Raw genomic sequence first — 20,658 nt, forward strand, 5'->3', positions numbered from 1 at the left:
TAGTGATTAGATTATGCCTATCCTCCGGTTTCTCCTGTGCAGCCCCGGCGTTCCCCTGTGTAGAGAGAGCTCTGAGCAGTGGCGTGTGAGATCCACTTACTAAACCTGACTCTCCCAAACACCTGAGGAAACACTCCAGCACACTCACACATAATGTTACCGTGCAGTTATAACTGTGGATGGGTCCAAACCCCCTGTCTACAATATGGAGAAAATCAGCCTTTAACCAAAGTGGTTTCCAGCAGCAGGGGTGCATACTCAGGAACACAATTTCATGTAATTGTTTTCTCATATTTCCTGAATACCTAACTTTTAAAATGATAAAATGCTTTTGAATAGCTAGCAGTTCCACCCATGTCTTCAATTCAAGCAATAACATTAGATGAAACTTTAATGATCTCAGTGGGGAAATTTGGTAGTAGCAGCTGCAGCAAAGACAAAAATCCAAAATGGAGGTTTGATAAATAGAACATGGAGGAACCTGTTATGCAGGCAGCACTGGATGCTTATTATCTTAACTGCTCAGATGTGTCATACCGAGACAAAGTCCCTAATGGCACAGATATCCACCCTTCAATAATTCATCATTTTATTCATCTAATTAGCTGCTCCTCCAGAAAACACTGTAAATGTCAAACACATTCAAATAATTGGTTTGTCTCTGTCATAATATATTAACATGTGAGTTGTCTGGGGTGGCGATGGAGCAGTGGATAAGACACATCCATTTTTGTGTTAGAGACCTGGGTTAGATTCCCAGTGTGGCAGTATATAGATAGCACTTGTAAGTCAGCTAAATGAGTAAATGTAAATGTTGTCCGGGACACTTTTATTCAAAAAGCTCACTAATGGCTTCAGATCTGTGCCATAGAGCTCCACTGTTGTCACGCCATTGTGCTGGGTGATATGTTCCTTCACTACCACGAACACACACACTGTAGTTTATTTTGACTCAATCCCACATACACTGTTGGAAATATTTACTAGAGCACCAAATGTGGATTAATTCATAGCTGAAAATAGTCCTGTTTGAGTAATGTTTGCTAAAAAATACAGTGCCCCACTGGAAATTTTTTAGTGTAGTTTTTTTCAAATGTGACTATATTTGGGACACTCGTAAAAATGTACGTCTTCAGCGTGAGAGCCACTGACAGGGTAGGGAAGTCAGAAAGAACTGAAACAGACCATTGTTGGTTTAAATCAACAATCTGTTATTTGATCCTTCGGTTTTTATATGGCTATCATTCTTATTAATAAAATGAGTCTGATTCCTCCAGATGCTTTCATCAGGTTTCGTATTTATGATATAATCAGTCTCTCAGAGTTGATGCATATCTATTTTAAATTTGCTTTATGTGTTTGTGAAACGACTGAGAGGACAAATGTGGTGGCAGGAAAATCACTATTTGCTTGAACTGCTCACAACTCATATCCACACTACAAACATACCGTGGGATGAGACGACGCAGGTGGAAGTTATTCATTTTAAGGAGTCGTGAGCAAAAACAGGTGGGAATCGCTGGTGTACGGTCTAACAAAGCTATTTGGAGAAGAAACTGGTATTTGTCACAGGCAAAACCCTGGTTTTTCCTCTGCGCTGGGGGTGGAGCCATACTTTGCTCATGGGCATAATAATAGCAACCACTAAGGGAGGTTACATGCATTTTTATTCTAAACTCACAAAGATTCAAACTCGCTGCTGCTTGTTTGGTTTTATCCTTCACCAAATTTGTTCAAGAACACAAAATCCCACAAGCGACAAGCAAATAACTTTTGTGTTTTATCTTCAAGCTGCCAGAGCGACTCAGTCATTTTGAAAGTGTCATTGCCATTGTCACCCCTCATGATCACGTTATATAATGAAACGTTTTCCCTCCCGACACCACCTCATCTGCCTTTCCTTTATTCTTATAGGATTCATTATATAACTGCTGTACTCCCTCTCTCTTTTGAACTCTTGTCTCTTAGCCGTCACAAGCTCTTAAAATGAGGCCAGAGGTTCATTTGAAGCTTCTCCATATTTTTTACACACACACACACACACACAAACACACTCCTCCATTTCAATAACGTTTTGTCTCTCACACAGAACCCATGCTGTGTATCAGAGAGCATCCAAAGTCATCATTTATAGTAGTGTGTCAAGAAATAAAAGAAAGACAGCATGCATAAAAGGTCAGTCCCCACAGCAGTCTTTGCTCAGATATGCATAATCCATAATCATGACTGCTCTATTGTTGTAATGTTAAAATGATGCTTTACTCACGTGATAATATATTTGTTATTATTTAACAGCCTCTCTCTGTAGTTTCCTTCACATACTTTTCTTTCAACTTCTTAAACACTATCTGTAATGTACCTTGATACAGCATCTGAAGTGGTAATGGCCTGAAAGACTCACCAGCAGGTAACTGGGAGTGAATGGTCTGTATTGTATTTCTAGTGTCTGCGAACACTCAAAGCACTTTACACTACATCACACATTCACATATTCACATTCATCTTGCCCAAGGACACTTTGACATGCAATAAGATGTGAAACACACCAGCATGGTACTGTCACCGTGTTGAAGTGACCTAAGGTAGTATAGGAATATTGTGTTGTGTGAATATCTTATGGTGCTTTGTCTTTTTCTTCTGGTTGTGTGTCTGATGAGCTGGGGCTGCCCTGATTAGTTGATATAAGTGCTAGTCAGTGATTGGTTCCCTCATGATAGCCTTAGTGTGATATATTGGTTCAATGATACCCCAATGGTTTGCAATATAAATGGGAGATGTTTTGGTGGAAAGCCTTTTTGTTTATGCTGTTTTCTTCAGTTGAGGCAACATCAGATAGAGATAGCATTGAGGTAGGGTAAGTGATTTATATCTGGGTTTTTAGACCATAAGTATTGCTTTGATTGATTTAAACCCACTTTATTGTTTGGTGGTATGTTCCCAGTATGAAGCCAACGGATGCTTAATTTGGCACAATATTTAAGAACTGAGATTATTCCACTTGTTGAATTCATACTCCGAATCCAGGGGTCAGCATATCAGGTCATAACTGCTGTTAGCTCAGTTAGCCATGCAGCTAACTTAGCGGTCCTATTAGCTGACTGAGTCCGGAATGGACAACAGAGCAGGGTGAGTGGGAAACTGAACCGGGTTCAGCAGCCTCCCAGTGATCTCAGCCAGACCGGGACCAACGGAGGCCAGTTTGATGACAGGGAATACAGTACCGAGGTTATTTACACCAGCTTCGACACGGACTGTGATACCCGAGATGACAAGAATCACAGGCGGGTTCAGACAGGGATGGGAGAGACGTCAAGCAGGAGAGGAGTGAACGAAAGGTCGGGCATCAGGGAGGCAGAGACAGCATGTAGAGTCAGAATATTTTCACATCTAACTCTGTGAATAAGGGTTTATTTTGACCAAACCAATCTTAATAAATATAACATAAAATGCTTCTGAAGCGCCTACCGCAGCTTTAAGTAATGCAGGACACTTGAAAGTCCAGCAAGATGCATCATCCCTCATAACTGGACCGGTGGCACCTGTGACTTTTAAGCTTTAAGTATTTAAGCTCAAAATGTTCAACTGTAGCACCCCCATGAGGGTGTGCAAGGTGTTGCATCATTAGGAGAAACATTTTTACACCACAGGGCTGAAGATGATACCACATGACATGCATTACACCCCACGCAGACAGTAGTAAATTAGAGTCCTGACTTTGAAATCATCTCCTCTCTCGCGTGCTGAAGGGCAGAAAGGTAAATCTGGTATTCTGAATCACCATCTATTTGAGACAGATAAAATGTGAGTGCATTTCCTCATTATCCCCATCAACTGTATTTTTGTATAAATACATACATCTACACAGCATTAGCAGACATGACTCAGAAAAATAAATATGCATACTCTCATGCAGCTCTGATGCATAGAAATCTTTACAGTACATCCATGTTAGTGAGTCTCAGTGAACCATGTCTCACTGGGATCAGGCAAAACGACCGAACCCGTGGGACAAACAAGGAATTTTTATGCATTTACCAGAAACATGGAAGTCTTTGATCAGCTGTTTTCAAAGCCTGGCTCACACGGTTCGTTGTCTGCATCTTGGCGAAGGCCCGAGGAGCGCTGCCAAACACACAGGCCACTGAACTGCCGGGGGGGGATTTGAATAAATGTTTCTGGAATCACTGCTTCCTTGTGTCCTTGTTAAAAGAATTAAAAGATGATACGGTAGCCGTGCTTGTTTTGGATGTTCGATGCGGGGACAGAAACGAGGGGCATAGATATAAAAGGTTTAAAGTAGCTAATGTTGCTGCATGAATGATGATCTGAATTTAATGATCTTATTTAACTAATAAGTAATGCCCAGTTATTTATGAATTCAAAGGCTACAACAGGGATTTTCTTCACGGGTCCTTACAAGTTGCTCAAATCTTAGTGGCCATGCAAGATTTATTTTCAAGTTAGACAATCAAAAGTTGCAAGCAAGGCTACGCTTAATCACGTAGCCTAAATTTTTTCCCCCCATGAAATTGGGGTTTTTAGTGTAGTTGGTCTAAATATTATAGGCTGTTTCCAGTATTTTTAGACTCACTGTATCAAAATGTGACTACTTTCAAGTCACTTGAAAAAGTAAAGGATTCAGGGTTTCCCCATCAAAACTGAATTCTTAGTAGAATGGAGAAAACTTTAATGAACTGTGTTTACAGCAGATTTACTAACAATATAAGATACTGGTTTCATCTTTATTAATTCAGTACAGATTTATGTTGCATTCAGTTGTACAGACTGTGATTACAACTGAGTCAGACAATGTGTTCACTTCAGCCTCTTGGTTGTAAGTCCAAGTCAGAGACATTGGAAATATTGAACCGCAATTCAGTTACATTGAATGATGCTTGTTTGTCTATATGTGTGGCCCTGCGATGGACTGGCGGTGTACCCCGCCTTTCGCCTGATGTCAGCTGGGATTGGTTCCAGCCCCCCGCGACCCTGTACGCAGGATAAGCGGTTGACGATGGATGGATGGATGGATGGATGATGCTTTTGTGTGGGAACAGACATTTACATTGTCTGTCGTGGTATGGGAAACCATCTTAGAAAAGTGCTGAATCAGTAGCGGTTCTAGACCAATTTTTATTAAGGGGGCCAGGCTGGGGCCAGTTGTTATTTCAGAGGGGCCAATTCACCTGCCTCTCTACTGAACCCTGAACCTGAACCAGTTAAGATCTTTTCAACTCCCAGCAAGACAGCAAACGAGCAAGATACCAACAATGTTCCTTTGAACAAGACTGATTCATATCATTCAAATCTCCCCTCAATCAATAATCAATGGAAGTTGACATGTGGTGCATTATTGAGCGAAATGCAAGAGATTTGTTTAATGTTTCAGACATAAGAGTTGTGGCACCAGTGGGGTTTTTCTATGTCACCCTGTGCCATTTATTTTATTCTAACACCAGCACCTATAGACCAATATATAGTTGTGCTAATTCACAGCATTATCATAAATACAAAATAAAAAGAAATGTTCACAATACTCTCTTGATCTTATATAATCAATATAATAAATACGTAAATCTACACCGGATGGCAACAGAGATTCTGTTCAGCAGTGGCTCAGCAGTGAGGGTGATAACATTGCATAAAAGCATAAAATCTGTGTCTCAGGGATATTTTTGTTCGTTTGCTCATTCTACTTTCAGCAAGACAACGTCTGACAAAGTGAGTCTATACAACACACAGCGTGCAGTCACAATAAAAACATTTCCCATATTCTTTTCCTTTGTAACAGCCAAGTACCATTAACGTAACACATTTAGTGTAGTAAAATTTCCTTAATGATTCCATCATCAGCTAAGCTTATCTAAGCAAAAATATAAATACAATTTAATAATGTGTAATTTTAAAGCTCCAAATAAGTTAAGTTGAAAACAGCTGGAGAGATTCCTAATCAGTCCTTCAGATATAGAGTAGGGAATTGTCTTTGTCAAATTTTAGCAACTTTGATGTGATAGTGGGCTGTTGTTTACACAAAACTGTGTTACTAATTGAAATATTCTTAGTGTTTATGTATTTTTATTGGCTGCTAGCGGCACTGCAGTGGTGTTCTGGGGAGGATGGTTTCGTCTAATAGCTGTGTGACTGCATTAAGTGCTAAAAGCTTGAAAGTGAACAAGCAAGTACACAACCAGACTCATATGTTTAGCTGATTAGGTGAAAGGGCCTGTTGGTGTATCACACTAATACACTTGCAATTTAAATAATTATGTAATAAGAACAGGACTGCTTGGTTCAACAGTTGTGTTTGAAGTTCAAATAAGGTCCTTATCACTTGAATTTAAAAAATCTTGTTGCGTTATCAGGATGTTTGCTCTTTGATTGTGTTTCTCTTTCAGCAACTGCTTGCTGCTTCCGTGTTATTATTAATCATTAAAAATGCAGCAGTTCTAGCTTGTGTACACAGGGTGCCTGCAGGCACGATCACAAAACACGGCGTCATGATGGATATCCTGTCAGTGGAGGACCGGCATTTGTTCTTAATCAGAAAAGCAATGGCAGACTCCTGTAAGCTTAAATAAAAGTGATGAAAAACTGTGGAAAAAAGATTAAATTACAGTTACTTATGGAATTGTTCATGAGTAGATTGGGGTTAAATCTGAAAAATGTGTGGTAATAGTATGAAGGTATGGTTTCTTTGTTTCTGTTAATGCTGTTTCTATGACTGTCGGAGCAGTGAGATTTATGATGCAGGTGTATTATGTTAGGCACAGCACACCAGGGACAACACATGCTGTGTTTAAATTTTCCGAAACCTCTCTTACTCTGGTAAACGTCAAAACTAAAAGCCGTGAGGAGATGAAGGAAGTGAGTTGGTGAAGTGAACTCACTCATCAGTGACCAAACGTTCAAACGTGGGTGTAGAAGGGAAACACCATGCCACATGGGAGGTGTAGTTGTCAACTCCTCACGTTAGCAACCACTGATTTACCTTTCTTACAGGAATGAGGTGCTCACATTTTACAATTCAGTCCAGATTTGAAATTAGAATCAAGTTTATTGAACAAAGGCGCTCACAGATACAAGAACTTGGCTCTGGTTCTCAGTAGTTCTCATTGTACTTACACACAGTGCAAAGAGCAAACTTACAGGAAAGAGACCCACTCAGCTGAATAAAAGAAAGATAAACAAGCATAGATACAGATACAGTATTAGTAAAGTTTGGAATATGGGCTAAACAAAAAAACTATAACATGGGTCTCTCAGTATGGAAACAAAATGCATTAACGCAAGAAGCCACTAGCAGGGCCTTTAGGTCCATAAGCCTTGTCTTAAAGACCTCTGAGTGCAAATTTATATTCTTTCTAATTGGCTTTATGAAAGTTTCAATGGGCCTAGGATCTGCAGGTTATCAGTGTTGTACTTCATAAATGTAATAGGTTACTGATTACAAGTTACCCATTTCGAAATTACATTACATTCATTGATCTGATGATTTTATCTAAAGTAACTCACAATTGCTATACATGTCAGAGGTCGCACGCCTCTCGAGCAATGACGGGTTAAGTGTCTTGCTCAGGGACACATTGGTGGAAGGGTCACAGTAGAAATCGAACCCCGGTCTCTCACACCAAAGGCACGTAACTTTGATAAAACTGTGACTATTTTCTTTCTCAAAATTACGTAACTTATAAAATGTATTTACTTTTTGATGCCTTTTCTAAATGTCTAATTAATGTATTCAACTGTTAACTATTTTCAAAAGACAGGCTGAGAGCATAGGTTGAGAGGCAGTTAACTGGCAGACCGGTGGCGCTGCAAATTCAAACATGAGAACCAATTAAAAGCATCAGAATAGCATCAAAATTTACTAAACAGCTGTGGCTGGAAATCACAAAGGAAGACATTGTGCACATGAAAAACATGCAAAGGAACAAAATTAATTTTATTTAACATATAGCCGAGCTTTTTTATTCAGATTTAACCCCAATGTACTCATGAACAATTCCATAAGTAACTGTAATTTAATCTTTTTTCTAGTAACTGTAACAAGATTAGTTACATTTTTTACTAAATTACATGGAACTACTTACTCCCAACACTGCTGGTTATTAAGTACTCTTATACTTTATGTTTTGCAGTACAGTGACATCCTGTATATTCCACATGCTTTATACAAAACAACGTGCAGTTTTAAAAGTGCATATTGATGGCGGTGTGCTGCTGTAGAATATCCAGTGTTTTTTGTGTCTGGGAGGCTAGATTTGCACATATGTGTCCGACTTCACTCATTAATGTCAGAGCACCACCACCACAACACTGGCTGGATGTGTCGTAATTTATCAGGCAGTTTTTTTTTGCTCTAATGATGTACCCTAAAGTAATCATGATAACATTTTATTTAATCACTTTGCAGCATTCAGGTTTGTAGTGGAAATGTTTTCATGTGATCAAATGTATCAAATGTTTCAATGTAGATCAAAAATTCTTTTTCTGAGGAACACAGAAGCCCAAATACAACGTCAACCTTCTTTTCTGATGCTTGTACATTTTTTTCGTGCAGGTACAGTAGTGGAACAAATAATTCCCGGGCGTTCAAAAGCCGGAGTCTGACGAGAGCTCCGTCAAACTGAAATGACAGAAAGGGAGCAGTCAGATACAGAAACACAAAGAACAGAAAATAGGCAGAGAGAGAACTTTTCAACGATGCTGCAAAATAAAATCAAGGAGGCATATGAAGGCTGGTACTGCCATCTTGATGAACTTGCGCTGTAACAAGCTGGTTCATGTTCAAACCCACGGAGATTTAACTGTCTGCCCAATCCAACCTTTTCCACTATCCATGCTTCTGATCGCTGGTCACAATGATAATTGTGTGCTTAATATTATCTTTATCTGATATGATATCAGATACAGAGAATAAGGGAAGGAAATGATATCGGTGATATCACTCCCTTGTTACTCATTCACTGTGTCCTACATAATAAACATTCAACAGCCTCTTCTATGGTAAGGGACATTTACAATAAGCAAGAATTATGTAGGTGCTATAAAGAGGAAACGTCCCTTGGCTTGTTCAATGTGGACCAGAGTGGCCTTGTTCTCCTCTGCCAGTGGATTATGCATTACATACTTCTCCCATAAATTGCTATGCAAATGACCATAAATACGTCAGGGTCACCTCCTAAAGTCCAAATAACAACGACCGATCCTGCTGCAAAACACGTGAAAAAGAGAAACTACGCTGAGTGCAAGATCGAGGCGCTGATCACTGAAGTGGAGGAGAGGAGAAATATTTTATTTGATGGTTTGAATTCTTTGATCAGCAACAAACGCAAAACGATGGAGTGGCATTAGTGTGCCAATGCAGCCGGCTCAGAGACTCATACTGGCTGAAATAAAGAAAACATGGTCTGACATGTCAAAGAAGAAGAGGGAAAGACTTTTTCTAACACAGAAATCGAGGCGCTTGTGAGGTGGAAGTTAGAAAGCACATGTTGTTTGATGCAGCTCGTTCACAAACAAAAGAACATTCAGAGAGTTTAACAGAATTACATTATTCTAAACAAAGGATTAAGGTAGAAAGGTAAACTCTATATATTGTTGATCACATCAAACACACACCTGCCTGCTCATTCTTGCTGCTAACAGCGCCGTAGCGCAGCCACGCAGAGATTGATTGGGGACTAAGCGAGGATTCCTAGACTTTACATGCATCATAAGGTATATAAGCCTGTGGCTACATATAGCTACATAACCAATTTATTGTGTTTATCGTGTTAATGTTTAGTCTCTTTGCACTTTTTTGATAAAACGACAAAATAACAAAAGGACAATCCTTTAAATTTACAAATGAATTAAGGCCTGACAAAAGACAACAAAAAAATCAACCAATAGATGGCCGTGGAGCTGAAAACCACTCCCTTCTCGTCAGTCGATCTGGCTCTCACGGCGACCACCTGCCTCCACCTCAGCCCGGCCACCTTGACCTGAACGGGCTCGTCAAAGAAGCACCTGGCGCTCGGCAGCAGCTTCAGTTTGACTTGGGAGGACATCCTGTCTGAATCTACTGGTCTTTTCTCAGTAAGATTGTGAAAGAATAAATTGGACAGCCACATTATTTCAGGAGACTTTGACATATTGACACATTAAACAAGTTATTCATTAATTTTGTTGAACTTTGTCTCCTATTTCTTCCCCTATTTGGTTTATATTACATTTATATTGGTTTCACTTGGGAATCTAATAGCAGTCTCCTTGGTCCTGGTCCTGTGTTGACACATCCCACCACCATGACTTCATCCCTTATATCACCTGACTTTGCCTGTACATCAAAGCATTACCTTTTACATACTAAAACATAATAGTATTCAGAATATTTCAAAGAGAGGGTGGGAGGGATAGGGCTTGCAACAGATCAAGAGTAACTCCTGCGTCATCGGGGTGGTGACTTGGAGCATTGAGAACGGGGTCAGGGCTACCCTCTGTACCCAACCTGATCCAGTTAGGTACAGGATGAAATAATTGAGTGTGTCTGTCCAGGTAACAATTTGTTGTACTGGGACACAATGTTATTACACATAGAAAGAGATAACTTATTGTACAACATTTGCTGAATTTACAAGAAGGCACAAATAATGACAAATTTGTGGTAGACAGCGTAGACAAGCTGCTTTTATGCAGGATTGTATACAGTATCTACAATATGACAATCTAACAGTATGAACAGCACTGAAATAGAGAATGGTGAATAAATAATAAGTGTTAGCCGGTAAACAGGTGGCTGATTACAGACAGAATTTCAACAAAAAGTGGTGTCATGTCCCCAGCGTCCCCAGTGTAGATAACACCTATGGGAGACTCAATCCTAGCAAAGGGATGTAAGTTAATAATCTTGTCACATCGGACATGCTCTGTGACATTTATCCCCTTCTCCTTGCTCCCATAGAAAGGTATCTCTGGCCTGGGGACACGTATGTGTATAAAATATAAATGTATATTGGAATCATTAGTTGACATAATTCGTTTACCTTCAATATAAAAGGTGAATGTCAGCTCGTCTGCTTTTGTATCTTAGCGTGAGTCGTTGCTTGTTAGTGTTAGCTGCATCTGGGCTGTCCTTGTAGCTGGGAGAGCGCAAACATGCCCGGATTAACATATTTTTGTGCCCTGTGGTGACCACAGTTGAAGTGCCCCCCTCCTCACACTTAATGTGTGAACAATTGAAATTGACTACTGCTATGAAGACAATAGATGATAATAACATACAATACATAACAATACATGAACTTACAGCTAAAGTAAAGGCTCACCACAAATACTGCAGAAAAAAAATAGGTAAAAAGTGGTTGGCTAAAAATGCCAAAAGACCCAACCAAAAACCTGACACCATAAATAGACATGGGCCTACAAATACCACAATAGCTCTTACACTGATGCTCAAATCTGAATGCAACTCACATACCAATTCAACACATCATGCTAAATATCATCAGACGCACAACAGAGAAACATACATAGCAGAAAAACATGCACAGACTTTACAAGTAATGGTAGCTGAGCAACCAGTTAAAAGAGATTACTGTTATACTAAAATCAAATAACCACAGCATCACATATTTGCCCTGAATTAATGGTAAATAAGCCTTACCTTCAGCAGAACATCTTTTTTCTTGACTGTCTGCATGCAAAGTCGTTAATTAAATTCTCAAAGTCCAGTCCCTGGACTAGTTCAGATTCAATTGGCAGCAGGGAGAGTGCAGACAGCCGCTTCTGTCTCATCGTTGTCCTGAGTTCATTCTTTACTCTTTTAAGTTGAGATATGGCTAATTGATTTCCATGAGCTGTAAGCCAAGATTAAAATGACAAAAGCCTGAAGAATTAAATTACTGGGGAAAAAGAAGCTTTTTCATGATACACAATACCTGTGTGTCTGTATATATACAGTTTATTATATATATGATTTTACAGAAGAAAGTTGTCTACAAACAAGGAGAAACCTCAGTTCTAGTCAAACACTGAAGAAGACATTGCCAGGGGTATAACTACTGATTTTACAGTCTTACATTTAAATGAATCAAATTTAGCTTGGATTTTTTCTGTTCACACCTGCTACGCGTGATTATTTAGAGGATTACTTTGCCATCTGGTGGCCACAGTCTGGGAGGAAGTCAGAGAAATGCTTATGATATTCTTTAATAAAGCATCTCACAATAAAATATACTTTGTATTCTGCAGCAACCGAATTTGAACGTGATGGAATCATTTATTTTATTTTATTTTATTTATAGCTGAAGTCAGTATGTGTAAATATAGAAAATCAATCATTAACTGGTATTTTCACTCTTTTCAGTTTGGGCTTGTCAATTTCTATTGCTGAAATTATGAATATAGAAAAATTATTCCTATTGGTGCAACATAAAAATCTTTTGCATTTTCTCTCAGTGCACAGTAGTAACCTTGCATCAGGTTGTGAATACCGGTAGTCTTAATCCTCCAATACATGAAATATTCAATCATCTATCAAACAGTTCTTTTTCTTACAAAACATTGATATACAATTATTTAATGTTAACTGGCAAGAAGTCATCATTGATCTGTTCCTATGTCTCCTGTAAAATAATTTCTTCTATAACTTGGCTTTAGTCTGAGTGGCATCACAGCTCAGGTGGGTTCTGAAGAACTCCTGGATCTTCTTCCAAAGGTGGACTTCAGCTGCTGCATGGGAGCTGGGCTCACCCCCCCACAGGACTGGTTTACCCACAATCATATGTATGCTGACGGGGCAGTAGGGTCCATAAGGCGGCTCCAGGTAATGTCCCGCTCCAGAGTAACACACACTCTCAAAGTTGTCCTTCCCATGGTGCTTCAGTCTCTCCACCATCTCCTCCATGTAAGCCTTGCTGTCCCAATTGAGGTCGTCCTCTGAAGCCACAAACAGGAAACGTCCCTTGGCTTGTTCAATGGGGACCAGAGTGGCCTTGTTCTCCTCTGCCAGGGGATTATGCATAACATACTTGGCCATGCAGGCCCCTGACTCAGTGGGAATCAACTTGCTGATGTCAAACATTAATGCAGGAAGGATTTGGTTCTTCTTATAGTAGAGGGGGAGAGCTGTATTGGCGCAGCAGCCATTGATCCACACTATGGCCTGAACACTTGGCAGGTAAGATGCTATTGATAGTGCAACATCTCCACTTTTTGAAAGGGATATTACGCCAACTCCTTTACTGCCCACCTGTGGAAAAATGTGCAAACTATTAATTCCATTTTGTTGGCATGAACGTTATGACAACATTATTGCCAAAGCCGCATACATCCACACATAAAAGCAGAGTGATAATGTTGAACAGAAGTGAAATGAAATAAGACAGATGACGTAATGATTCCAAACAGAGATGGAGTTGGTGTCTTCACCGGCTGTCCCTCAGGTTGAGGCAGGCTGCGACATATTTTGCTGCCAGTATGGCCAAATCTTTCTTCTCTCCCAGAATGAGTGGTAGTTTTTCTTCATTTGTGTAGTTTTGAAACTCAGGGAGGATTGAGTTGAATTCACTGAATTTCTAATTTCAGTATATTTGGTGTACTGGGTTAAGAAGTGCAGCTCTGTCTCTCTGGCCCCCAGACTGCAGGGAGAGCACAGCCTCTCCTCTCCGGGCAGCCAGGTCTGCCTGTGCCAGCCTTTTTCGATGGCTAGGCTGTGCTCACGGAGTCTGTATGCTGTCAGGGTTTTCCTAAGTTTTGTGTCTTTTATGAACTCAGGTAAGCAGCTGTTATGTATATGTATATTTGTGTTTTAGGGCAGAATAGCATTGTAGTTAGTGTTGTGTTTTAGTGACTTCTTTCCAGTGGGTTATGTAATTTTCCTTTTTAGTGGCTGTAGAAGCCAGTTATGGGTTCTTGAACACTCGCTTTTTCGGTTGGTTTTGGTCACATGGTGTGGGTGCTGGTAGCACATTAGGATATCACCTGTTCACAGTCAGTTGGAGGAAGGGGGGGGGGGGGGGGGGGGGGGGGGGGAAAGACTCATTTTTGCTGACCGTGGTTCACAGTGTTTGTTGTATTTTAGGGATATTTTTGCTGTATAGAACTGATCACTTGTATAGCCTACCTGCAAATAAACCATCAAAACGCAGCAATCCGAATCTTGGAATTATTGGACAATCTGACAGACAATGTCTGCCAGACAGTTTTTTCCCTATTCAGCCTCTCGGCATTTAGTTTTTAGATAGATTTTGTTGGGTCCGATGATTCTGGCTAGAATCTTGTTGTCCTGAGCCCCTGTGATGTGAGTTGGTGTTAAATCACTGAGTGTTGGAGCCATAATAGGTTTATTTTGATTAAGTCACTAATTTATAGTAAAACAAGATGATTGGAATTTATATTATTCTTTCTGTTAAAATTGAGATAAAGAAATTTAATAATGGATTTTGATTTAGGAAACTTTGGAAACAACAATTGGCTAATGTCGGTAAAAATGATTACCTTGACTCCTCCTCACTAAGTAACAGGTATAATGAGGGGCTGGGTGGCAGCTTGGGAGTTCCTTTGTTTGAGTTAGAGAGAGGAGGACTGAAACGATTAGTGACCGTATTGTAAGATATTTTGAAGAGTTTAAAGGTTCTATTGAAAGTCAACCACGGAGAATTTATTGTTGTTTTATTTTGACGTAATAAATCTTGCATTAGAACGAAACGAAAGGATCTCCGAGGAGTGCTTTTACACACACGAGTCACTAATCTGGCTCTTAAGACTGAGAAAAAATTGAGAAACTCTGGATGCTGTCGATCACACATCGACAGAGAAAACAGCCGAATGGGCTGTGAGTACTAGCTGATTGAATTTATGAATGAATGAAAGCGCCACTGCACTGTTGATGTGCTGGATCACTGACATGCTGGACGAGATGTGAAATGAAAATAAATGATATGTTGAAGGATACCAGAGAATAATAAGAACGGCCATTAAAAGGGTGATTTATCCGTGACAATGTCCGACAATCCGACAAAACTAAATTAGAGCAAATGGATCTGGAGGCGGAAATTGCAGCGTCAACTGCCAGAATAAATGTCCTTCAAGATGAGGATGATGAGGGTCAAGGAGATGGTATGAATGCTTATTATGATGATGTTAAACAAAGCATGGAAGCTACAGCTACTGAAGAGGAATATGTGCAAGTAGGTGCTGTACCTCCACCCACTGCAGAGAACAATTGTCAGCAATCTTCAGCCACTGACATGCATGGATAGCAGTACAGTGTGCACGATGAGAGTGATCTAATAAATCCACCTATAGATCACAGTGCTCATGATAACATGAATATGGTTATTAAAAGGCAAAGTGACATTGCTGAACTTATTATTTCACATCAGAAACTGGCTCTACTACCTGCAAGGGAAATTGCAGCGTTTGACGGTAACCCACTGACATATCAGTCTTTTATCCATGCATTTGAACACTTGATTGAAGAGAAGACTAAAAGCAATCAGGACAGGCTCTATTACCTTGAACAATTTATATCAGGTCTGCCAAGAGATCTGGTTAGAAGCTGTTTACATATGGATGCAAACAGAGGCTACGGACAGAAGCTAAAAAGCTTTTAAAGGAATATGTCTATAAAGATTCTCAGTCATCCAGGTCATAGTTATCCAACGAAGGTTAAAGTCAAGGGCAACTGGACTTGGTTAAAGGAACATTTTGGGAACGAAATGAAAATTTCTGGAAAAGGCCATAACTTGAAAAGCAATTAAAGCTGAGGATGGGAAAGCGCTGCACACTTATGCAATGTATTTGATAGGATGCTGTAATGTGATGCAGGATTTATTGTACATGGATGAACTTGATATCACATCAAACTTGAGGCTGATCGAATCTAAGCTACCATACAAACTCCGAGAAAAATGCCGGACAATAGCCTATGATACACAACAGAGAACTGGAAGAAGAGACAAATTTCAACACCTAGTAGAATTTATTGAAAAACAAGCTAATATGCTATTGGACCCGTTGTTTGGAGACATTCAAGACATTCTGCATACAGAACTTCAGTTGGTTGTTTGTCCCAATTTGTAAAGTCACATTTTGTGAGTGGACCCCACACCTCGCAGCCATAAAGTGCAGTGGGTTCAATAATTGATGTAAATAGTTTAATCCACATTTGAATTGGTAACTCTATTTGAAATGATCTCTTCTTGCCTTTTCTTTAAGCTCCTTCACAGCCAAGCCAAAGTTTCCTGTAGAAATGACAGTTTTGCCTAAATAAGTGTACATGTTTGTTTGTTCAGTTTTGATGTTGCCAAATGTAAAATTGTTGGTGACAGTTACTAAAAAACCTAGTGAATTAAACAGTGTAAAACATTTAGTGTCCACCCAAAGTGATTCCATTCACAACTATAGTCCGTCTAGTTATTTTCAAGTTCTATGTTTGTTTGTATAGTACCAGGTCCCGACCCCCAAGGGGGTCCTGACCCCCAGGTTAAGAACCACTGGCGTAGAGTAAACACTTGATTTCAGTGTCCAGCTGTAGAGTTTTGTGTTTGCCAGTTCATTAATGTAAATGTTGAATTGTGTAGGACTCAAACTGCAGCCCTGTCGCACGACCCTCATGTTCTTTAAATTCTATTATTCCTGTGTTTAGTATGGTGCAGAACGCTTTTCCAAGGTTACTGTTGACACGGGATTCGCGGGGGGCTGCTGGGCATTGGGTGTCGCCGTGCTCGCGCAGTGTGCACGTTGGGCTCGTCACTTGTGCATTGGTGTTGATGATTGCGTGGCATTTGGGCATTTTGGTTGTTCGCGGCATGGCGGTGGGATGCTGGGTGGGGGGGGAGCACTGGTCTATGTTGTGTGCGTGCCACGGTCGGTCCGGGCGCTGCTGTTCCTCAGGTTACGCTTCTTGCGTTCCGTCGGCATTACGTTGTCAACTGGCATTTGGGTCGGGGTCTTCCGCGTTTGCATCGCGGTGCATCTGGGAGTCTTTGTTTTTTTGATTGATTTATTCTTTTTCTTTCTCCCACCCCTATTGCCTACTGGGGTTCTTGCCTGCCCGTTGCTGGGGTAGGTGTGGCACAGTCGTGGCGTCCCACTCTCACTAACAACTACATTCTTTAACAGGCTTATGCGCACACACATGTAGACACACACATACAGACACATTCACCCACACGCACAGAGACACACACAGTCTCACACATAGACACAAACAAATTTAGGTTCTATTTCGTATAGGCTTCGCCCTCTAAGAGCTGTCTCTATTGGGTTCATCCCCGCGCGCATGCGCAGTCCTGCAGATTTCTTTTGCGCCCATGTGCCGTGCACGGGCCTCTCTCAGGTCCACAAATTAGGTATATAATACCGGCGAGACCAGAGATCTGCTCCTCCTTTTTTCTTCAGCGCTTCGGAGAGCAGAGTAGCATCTAAAGAGCAATTTCTCCTACTAAAGACTTTTCCTATGGCTACTCACCGCTCTACCGTTGAGGTCCGCCGCTCGGAACGAGTCCGCCTCTGCCCGTCCTGCCACGCCGGCTACATCGCTCCTTTATGCTTTTCCCCCGGATCCTCTGATTCCCCGCCTCCTGGCACGCATTCAGGAGGAGCTCCTAACAGTGATTCTGGTGGCACCAGAACGCACGAGCGCATCATGGTTTCCAGTGATGATTCAGCTGCTGTCGGGGAAACTGTGGCAGCTGCCGTGGCGCAGAGACGCGCTCTCACAGCTGGAGGGCGCAATCCTACACTTCCCAGTGATAGGCCAGCGTTTGTGGGCTTGGCCCCTGAACGGGAGCGCCTTGAAAGACTAGGATTGTCCCCTAATGTGGTGTGCACCATCCAAGGCGCTAGAGCTCCCTCCAGTACTGCTTCTTATAGAGCAAAGTGGTCCGCTTTTCAGCACTGGTGTGTGGAAAGAGACACGGCCCCCTTCTCCTGTCCCTTATCTCATGTTCTGTCCTTCCTCCAGCTGCAGGTGCGCGCGTTGTCTCATTACGTAGAGCGCACGGCTACCCTCAGGAAGACTCAACAGCTGTTTGTTCATTACAGAGAGCATTCACAAGGCAAGTCTCTGTCAAAACAACGATTGGCTCATTGGCTGTGTGAGGCCATCACACAAGCGTACGTTGCGGCTGGGATGGACCCCCCACCCGGCATCCGTGCGCACTCGACAAGAGCCGTGTCTTCCTCCACAGCGCTGTTCAGCGGGATGGCTGTGGAGGATATTTGCACAGCGGCATCATGGGCTTCACCCTGCCCTTTTATCCGCTTCTATTTACGTGATGCATCGGGGTTCTCCCTAACGCACTCGGTACTGAATGTTCTGGAGACCAGGCGTGACGCTGCTGGCTCAGGGCACATTACGCACACATACGCTTCCCTGTAAAGGAGCCGGTAAGGCTCCTCCTGCCACGGGCTGTTGGGGCTCTCTTTGGTCTTAATTGCGCTCCAGTTGGACTGCCACAATGCGCAACAACCGTCCTTACTGTTCCCTCAACATAAGCCGCAGTGTGCGTCTGTGTGTGCTTGTACACTGGGCGCTCTCGTGTGCCATGAGTTTTTCCACACACACCCCCCGTTGCCGGGATGCGCGTGTGTTGTTCCATTCTCACGCCTGCCCTGCTCGTTGTTGGGACTGGTTACAATGCGTAACTCTCGTTCCAATTTCCTCACAGCAGCAGGTGGGAGGCAGGGAGTGATGTGTTCAGCCATCCTGTTATCTGGTCTAATGCGGACGGCCGTGTATCTCAGTTTCCGTAGTGTAATGGATCAGACGCTCACCTTCTATACTGAAGGTACCTGGTTTGAGACCAGCCAAAAACATTGACCTACATTTCGGTCTCTATCATGCATTGTGTGATTAGGGTACTGTAAGCTGGTGTGTTAATGTTTATGACCGCTGGTGGTCCAGTGGGCATTGACTACATCTGGCTTCGCCCTTATCCCAACAGCTCTTAAAGGGCGAAGCCTATACGAAAATAGAACGTTACGTATTGTAACCCCAGATTCTATGAGTATAGGCGTAGCCCTCTAAGCTGCGGGCCAACTGGTCCCACCAGCGTCGGCTGAAGAAAAAAAGCTGACCTCTTGGGAGCAGATCTCTGGTCTCGCCGGTATTATATACCTAAATTGCGGACCTGAGAGAGGCCCGTGCACGGCACATGGGCGCGAAAGAAATCTTCAGGACTGTGCATGCGCGCAGGGATGAACCCCATAGCGACAGCTCTTAGAGGGCTACGCCTATACTCATAGAATCTGGGGTTACAATACGTAACCAACGTTGTCCCTGGTAGAATTATTCCTGACGCTTTTCTTTCAGTTACTTATTTAAATTAATTATTATTCCAGCTCTCGTGGCTGTGCTGTGTTGCTTATTTAGTGTGCGTGACTGTTTCTTGTTTTCATTTTTCTCTTAGTTGTCTTACTATGTCAGCTGTTTATTGCTGCTGTTCGGCTGGTTGTCTTTTTAGGGCCCGAGCACGACCGTGTGAGGTCCCTATTGAATTTGCTAAGATTATATATATATATATTTTTTTTCTGCAAAGTAGGCTCAATTGACATGGACTAAACATACTCGAAAACTCACCAAAATTTGCAAACATGTCAGAACCGGTGAAAAATTTCGTATTTTATGGGTTTCGCGCATGGGCGTGGCAAAATGACTCGCTAGCGCCACCTAGAAAACTGGAAAAAATTAGCCCCTCGTTCACGTTCAACCTACATGCACGAAATTTGCTGGGGACATGTATCATATCAAGGCGCACAAAAAAGCCTCAAGAACCCATACCCTAAAGTCAACAGGAAGTCGGCCATTTTGAATTTTACGGCCATTTTTGGATGATTTACACACTTCGTACTTTAACGAACTCCTCCTAGGGATTTAGTCGGATCGACGTCAAATTTCTGTTGTGCCTTCTAAAGGCATTGACGATGAAAAGTTGTACTATTTGCGAGTTTTCGTCAATGGGCGTATCCGTGGCGTCGATGATTCGCTATGAAACAGGAAGTTGTTGTAACTTCAGTGTACATGCTCACATCTGCACCAAACTGTACATGTAGGATGAGAGTCCCGCCCTGAACACATGTACATGCCGACATTCACCCACAGTCATAGCGCCACCTGCTGGCAACAGAAAGTGACCTTTAACGAAGCAGCCCCCGCCGCACGTTTCACCTACGTGCACGAATTTTCTGTGGTACGTGTATCTTGTCCAGAAGCAAAAAAAAGAAGACAGAGAAGCACACGGTCAGCTGGCTGCAGCTAAATCTGGAGTGCACTCGTATTCAATTCTGTATGGTAAATTCAGTTTTAACGGAGCAGAGCGAGCTGACAGGCAGAGACTTTTTCTGTCCGTTTCTCTCTTTACTTCTCTGAAGAGGGCAATGAAGTCTCAGTAGTACACGATGCGAGCACGACATACAACACAATTTATCAAATTACACAACGGATATACAGTATGAAAATAAGATTGATTGGATTATACTCACAGGAAGTATAAAACCTGTTACATGCGTCTATTAAAAGTAAAGTAACACAAAAATGTCAGGGAAATTACTTTACTTAGATTTAAGTACTGCAGTTGTACATTTGAAATACCTTCCTACCTTTCTGATAGGAAGCCTTCTTGAGGTGGTATAAAACATTTCTTCTTATATTCTGATTTGAGTTGTGGA

General features: G+C 41.6%; 2 protein-coding genes across 2 annotated transcripts in view; both read right to left on the reverse strand.

Moving 5' to 3' along the window:
* The window catches only part of LOC123972163 (acyl-coenzyme A thioesterase 6-like), a 186,849-nt gene that overhangs the window by 162,812 nt on the left and 3,379 nt on the right, over nt 1–20,658 (reverse strand). The gene's annotated exons all lie outside the window — the stretch shown is intronic.
* Nucleotides 11,927–13,236, reverse strand: LOC123972164 (acyl-coenzyme A thioesterase 6-like; the record flags this gene model as incomplete). Its single annotated transcript, XM_046051454.1, is given in 1 exon segment — nt 11,927–13,236. A coding segment is annotated over 1 exon segment (611 nt), but the record flags the coding sequence as incomplete, so codon positions are not given.

This window comes from Micropterus dolomieu, linkage group LG06, assembly GCF_021292245.1.
Source record: "Micropterus dolomieu isolate WLL.071019.BEF.003 ecotype Adirondacks linkage group LG06, ASM2129224v1, whole genome shotgun sequence".
NCBI classification, from domain to species: domain Eukaryota; kingdom Metazoa; phylum Chordata; class Actinopteri; order Centrarchiformes; family Centrarchidae; genus Micropterus; species Micropterus dolomieu.